This window comes from Leptopilina heterotoma, unplaced genomic scaffold (assembly GCF_015476425.1).
Source record: "Leptopilina heterotoma isolate Lh14 unplaced genomic scaffold, ASM1547642v1 Lhet_60, whole genome shotgun sequence".
NCBI classification, from domain to species: Eukaryota; Metazoa; Arthropoda; class Insecta; order Hymenoptera; family Figitidae; genus Leptopilina; species Leptopilina heterotoma.
Window position 1 is genome coordinate 7,980,140 of NW_025111138.1, and position 6,440 is coordinate 7,986,579.

The following is a 6,440-nucleotide window of genomic DNA, read 5'->3' on the forward strand; positions in this document are numbered from 1 at the left end:
ATTTCTCGTGTTTCCTCTATCACGTTTTTTTAGTAAAAAAAAAATTCTTTTTTGTTTTTTAATAAAAAATACTTTTTTTGTATTTTTTAATAAAAAAATATCCTACTTCTTTTATATTTTTTAATAAAAAATACTTCTTTTGTATTTTTTAATAAAAAAGGAAAATTTCTCCTGTTTTTCATTCTAAAATAATTTTTTTCGTTTTATTCTTCATTTACAAAAAAATATTTATTGTAGCAAAAACATTTATTACTTACTAATTTAATAATATATGCAATTAATAATAAAAAAAATTACAATATTTCTTTTTATAAACAATTTTTTATTATAAAAAAAATATATTCAGTAATAACAATATTAATATAAAGTACTTATAGCTTAAATTTTAATTCAATTAATCAATATTTTTCTTTTCTATAAATCTTTTCTTTCGCGAATTGAAATTGTTGATACTGCAGCAACTGAAATAATTATAAAAATAAATTTAGAAACGTAAAATTAAAAAAAAAAAATAATCCACATAATAATTGCACTTCAGTTAAAAATAACACTTACCTATTAGTAATAAGCATACTAATAATATAAAATAGAGACATTCATCTTTAAGTAAACTGAAAGTAAAATTGCCAAACATTGCTCCTGCACGAACAAATAAACTAGTAACAATTATACCTGACGATCTGTAAATTAAAAATTAAAATTCTCAATTAAATAATACAAAAAATGAAATGTACAATAAAATAAATAAAAAATATAATATAATAATAATAAAAATAATAATATAATAATAATAATAAAATAATAAATACCTGAGATTCGTAGGAAAAATTGTAACGAAGTATGCAAACTGAAGAGTCATGCTCGTGGATGATAGTGATAGATAGATACATAACAAAATTAAATTTTGAAGAAATGAATTTGAAAAATAAATACCAACAATAATGGTCGCACATAATAGGCAACATGAAGCTGTAAATAAATCGAATATGGCTCAAAATTTCTAAAGCGTGCCACTAATTTTTCGATAGAGATATTTTTATATTTCATATTAATAATTTTATAGTATTTTCGTACCATAATATATGACCCCAAAGTTGTTTTTGCAAAATTTTAATTTTTTCAAGAATTATTGTTTAAACAATTTTTAAGCATCAAATTATTAAAACATTTTTTTCTACCATTCTATTTGATGGATTTTAATAAAATTTGAAATGAGTAGTGAATGAAAGTATAAGTACTTATTTTAAATAGGCTGTGAACTTCAAATAAGTACTTATACTAACATTCTTATATTTTTTAAATGAACCTAAATAAAAAAATACACGTGAAGAAAAAGATTTTTTAATAGAGAGGAATCAAAGTTATCTATTTGTTAATTAATATTGTTTTTAACAATGTAAATAAGTTATTTCTTAAACAAGGAGAATATATATTGTTTAAATGAACCTAAATAAAAAAATAAACGTGGAAAAAAGGTTTTTTGTTGAAGAGGAACAAAAGTTAACTATTTGTTAATTGAAAATGTTTATAACAATTTAAATAAGTTATTTCTTAAACATGGAGGACATATATTCTTTAAATGAACTTAAATAAAAAAAGTAAACGCAAAAAGAAACCAAATAGAATGGTAGAAAAAAATGTTTTAATAATTTGATGCTTAAAAATTGTTTAAACAATAACTCTTGAAAAAATTAAAATTTTGCAAAAACAACTTTGGGGTCATATTATGGTACGAAAATACTATAAAATTATTAATATGAAATAAAAAAATATCTCTATCGAAAAATTAGTGGCACGCTTCAGAAATTTTTTGAGCCATATGTAAATTAATTAAATAATATAATGTAAATTAATTAAATGAAAATAAATAGTTAAAAATAAATTTTTAATTGTTTAATTAAATTTTAACTCTTTATTTTCATGTGATAATTAATAATAATTAATGAATTAATAATTAATAATATAAATAATAACAATAAATTTAAAAATAAAATCCTTTGTCTACGAAAAAGAAAATATCAAGTAATAATAGTTACAGTAAAATAATAAAAATGAGTAGTTATTATCAATATAAGTAATAAAAATAAATATTTTACCTAATAATATTTTTAATCCACAATGTTTGACTAACAATGTAATTATGATAATTGTGGGAAAACAAGATGCACACAATATTAAATTGTTCACGAATACTTTTTTATCAATTGGCGTGTCACAGACGTGCTAAAAATATAATAATTCATTGAATAAATTTTTTTAATGAATCAAATAATGAAAAAATAAATATAAATATTATTTATTTAACAATAAATAGAAAAAAGAGAAGAAACAAAAAATTATGCATTCTACCTTTAGTATATTTTCAGTTGATGAAGAATCACTTGAAATTTTACAAAAAGTGGATAATTCTTCATTATTACCAGCTTCAAATTTTGCGAATCTCTGAAAAATTTCTGGCAACCAGAGATAAAATACGTAATAAGTTGATGTTACTGTAAATGCAGTGATACATGCGAGTAAAGTAGTTTTTAAAATTGTCGGTTTAAAAATAAATTTCAATTGTTTCAGTTGATTAATTATCCTTGTAATTAATTTTTCCGAATTCTCCATTTTTTCTTCTTTATTATTTTGTACCAATTCTTTAAGTTTTTCATTTCCACTACTCAATAATTTTTCCTGAAAAATTGCGAAAAATTGTTTACAGTAATAATAGCATTGTTTCGTTTTTAATAGTTAGTTATCATTCCTAATTAATTTTAAGTTTCACTAAATAACTAATAATTATTTATTGTAATTTAATACAATTGTTTATTTTATATTAATATTAATATATAAATAATCGTATTCAGTTTTGGATAAAAAATAATTATTTATTGCAATTGAACACAATTATTTATTCTATTTTAATAAATAAATAACTTGATTCAATTTAAATAAATAAATAATTCTAATTATTTATAATTAAATTATATAAATAAAAAGAAAAGATTTTAACAAAATATGCAATTATTGTTTATTTATTTAAACTTAATACAATTATTTATTTAATAACAATGAATTTTATTGGGTTAACAAATCAACATCTACCTAAATTATTACAATCCAAAAAACAAAAACATCTTATATATAATGAATTTTATTGTTTCTTTGGTTCTAAGATTGTTATTTTATTATTTGTTGTAAACAATAATATAAATGAAAATAAAACAACCAAAATTATTATTTTACTAAACAACAACATTATTTTACAATAATTTGACTCTAGAAGTTGAATAATATAAAAAATAATTTTGAATATATTAAAATTTTATAACAAGAAATTTTCTTATAAATATATTTCGCTTACCACATACAATTTTCCTGATTTTCCAACATTTTGTTCGTACATATTGACGAGAACTTGCAATAATTGCTCTCTTAATCCCATTTCAGCCAAATATTTTGGCGTTTCAGGCAAAAATATTAAACAAAATCCAAGAGAAATTGCAGGCAATGAACAAATTAAAATATAGAGATTCCAAGAGTGAAAGGAAAAAATCAATTTTTTGATGAAAAATTGTTGTGGAATGATAGCTAGTCCAATAGCTATAATTGAATTCAAATGAAAAATAATAATTATAATATAATTTTAAAACAATAAAAAAAAATTTTTTTTTTAAATAGTAGGTATTCGTTTTAAATTAGAATAAAATTACCTGCTGCAAAAGCATGTCCAAAAATCCAAAAGTACTCCATATTTGATAATAAAAAATTCCTATTTTTCAATGGCAAACATTCGCCCAAATAAGTGAAGGCAATATTCTGTCCAGCCGATCTGTTTATCATATATTTAAATTTTAAATAAATAAATAAATAATTGAATAAATAAATAAATTTATCAAATCAAGAAAAATTAATAATATTTGAATGATCTTATTTATTTAAATAAACGGAAAATAAAAGTAAATATAAAGAGAAAATAAAACGTAATAAATAACAAAAATAAAAATAAATCAATACAAATATAAATAGATAAAAAAGAAATATATAAAAAGAAATAAATACAAATAAATAAAAAATAAATAAAAACGAATAAAGATAAAATAAAAAAAATATAATAAAAGAAATAAATAAAAATAGAGACGAAAAAAAAATAGGAAAAAAATTATGAGAGTTTACAGAAAAAAACCTATTACCCAGCACCAGATAAAAATTTCAATCCAAAAATAATCCAATAATTGGATAAAATTGATTGCAAAAAATCAGAGAATCCTTGGAGAAATAATGACATCAGTAAAGTCCATCTGCGACCTTTCAGATTTGCCAAAAATCCACTAATCACTGCACTAAAACAAGCACCTAAATGAAAAAAAAAATTCTTTCAAATTAAAATTAAAATAAAATGAATTAAAATTCTTTTAAATTAAAATTAAATTCGAATTAAAATTCTTTCAAATTAAAATTAAATGAATTAAATTCTTTTAAAACAATTATATATTTTTTTTCTCTTATTTAGAAATTTATTTAGTTATTTATTTTATTTCTATTTTTTTTTGTTTTGTTTTTCAAATTTTTAATTTTCATTTAGTAATTGGTTATTATTAATAAAAATATAATTTCCATTTTTACCAATGAAAAATGCTGAGCTTAATAAACTTTTGTCAGCGGTATTCATTTCAAGATCACAAGCAGCTGCTGGTAGTATAAAGCCAGTGGATATTACTCCCATACTCATGTTTAAATAAATTAGATAACACGTTATTGTTACTTTGAAACTAAATTTGCCAAAACCTGATTTTTAATTTAATTCAATTTTATTATTTATTATAGTTTCAAATTTATTAAAATATAAATATAAAATATGAATTTTATATTTCTTACCAGTTTCGGTAATAGCAATTTCGGCTGTTGATTCGTCAATTTGTTTGTCTAATTAAATAATAATTATTTATTGTAAATAATAAATAATATTTATGTGAGAAATTGAAAACTAAAGTTTATTATTATTTTTTTTTTTATTAAAGAATTTTCTTTTTTTGAAAGAAATTATTTAAAAATAAAAATCGCATTGTAAAGAGAAAATATAATTCTTGAATTGAGAAATATTTTTCTTGGTTATAAATATTTTGAAACTATTTTATATTATAGTCAATAACTCTAAAATCGATAATTTAAGTTTTTTTCCGCGAAAATTTATTTTGTTTTTTGAATCAATATTTCCTTCAACAATATTATTTCTAACGCGAAAGTAGTTATTTTCCGCGTATTTGTAAACTTGTTTTTTTTTACTAAAATTTCCTAGTTCTATTTTTAGAAAAAAATTATAAAAATAAATTAATTTTGGATGAATAATCAAGGCTAAATCTAAATTATGAATTTATTAACTAATTGATGGTAATAGTAGTAATTAATAGTAATAGTAATAAATTATGAAATGTAAAAATAATTTTAATTGGTAAAATGAATATTTTTATATGCGACAAATTTTTTTTTCTTTTTTAAATCTAAAACTTACAACAAGAAAATTAATTTCGATATAAACCTAGAAAAATGTAAATAAAAAAATATCTATTTACTACAAAATTGGAAAGTAGGGATAAAAAAATTAGTGACAGTAATTTCTTGCCTGCTTCGTAGATATCGAATCCATCTTGAAATTCATTTTTTGCAGTACCTATGTTAAAGAAAATTGTTTCTTAAATAATTTTTTAAAAATTTATCTTCTAAAACGATAATTATTCAAAAAAATTAAATTCACGAGTTCTAAAGACATTTTTTTTGTCTACTTACGTGACATAAGAAAGCGAAACTACAACTAACGAAAATGAAGGATTCGCAGTTATTAAAGTAATAGTTGTACTGATAAATAAACTAGTCTCTAACAATAAAAATTTACCTGTAAATATTATATAAGGAAATAGTTAATGTAAAACTGACAAAAGTTAGATGGATTATTCCGTACATTTTCCTTATTTTTTTTTAATTAAATGTTAATTTTGTTACATGTGCTGATAATTAATTTCAAAAAAATAGTAAAATTTATTTTTCCTTTTTTTCTTTTCAGAAATTTACAAAATTTGTATATAAAACTATAATTACTATAATTTATTTTTTTATTTATTTCTAATTTTTTTATAATTAAACTATCATTAATGTTCCTCCACCGAATTATTATTTATCATACAATAACTAAACTATTAAAATCACAAAATAGAAAAAGAAAATAGAATATAAAAAAATGTCGAATTGGACCAGTGGTAACGTGTCTGGCTTATGGAAAAACTGTCTCACGTTCGAATCCAGCCAGATTTTGTTGTTTTTTTCTACAATTATTTTGTTTTAAAAATTTTATTTTAAAATATTTAATTTATATTTTAAAAAAATTTATCTATATTTTAAAATATTTTATTTATATTTTAAAATATTTTATTCATATTTTAAAATATTTTATTTATATTTTA

General features: G+C 19.4%; 1 protein-coding gene across 1 annotated transcript; it reads right to left on the reverse strand.

Annotated features, from left to right (window-relative positions):
- Positions 1-342: 342 nt before the first annotated feature.
- LOC122509416 (synaptic vesicle glycoprotein 2C-like) lies at positions 343-4,904 on the reverse strand. Its single transcript, XM_043623464.1, has 10 exons — positions 4,861-4,904; positions 4,609-4,770; positions 4,176-4,338; positions 3,696-3,814; positions 3,347-3,585; positions 2,350-2,676; positions 2,097-2,223; positions 810-969; positions 556-680; positions 343-461 (listed from the first exon to the last, which is right to left on the reverse strand). The coding sequence occupies exons 2-10, from the start codon at positions 4,712-4,714 to the stop codon at positions 415-417; spliced, it is 1,413 nt and encodes a 470-aa protein (XP_043479399.1). The 5' UTR covers positions 4,715-4,770; positions 4,861-4,904; the 3' UTR covers positions 343-414.
- Positions 4,905-6,440: the final 1,536 nt, after the last annotated feature.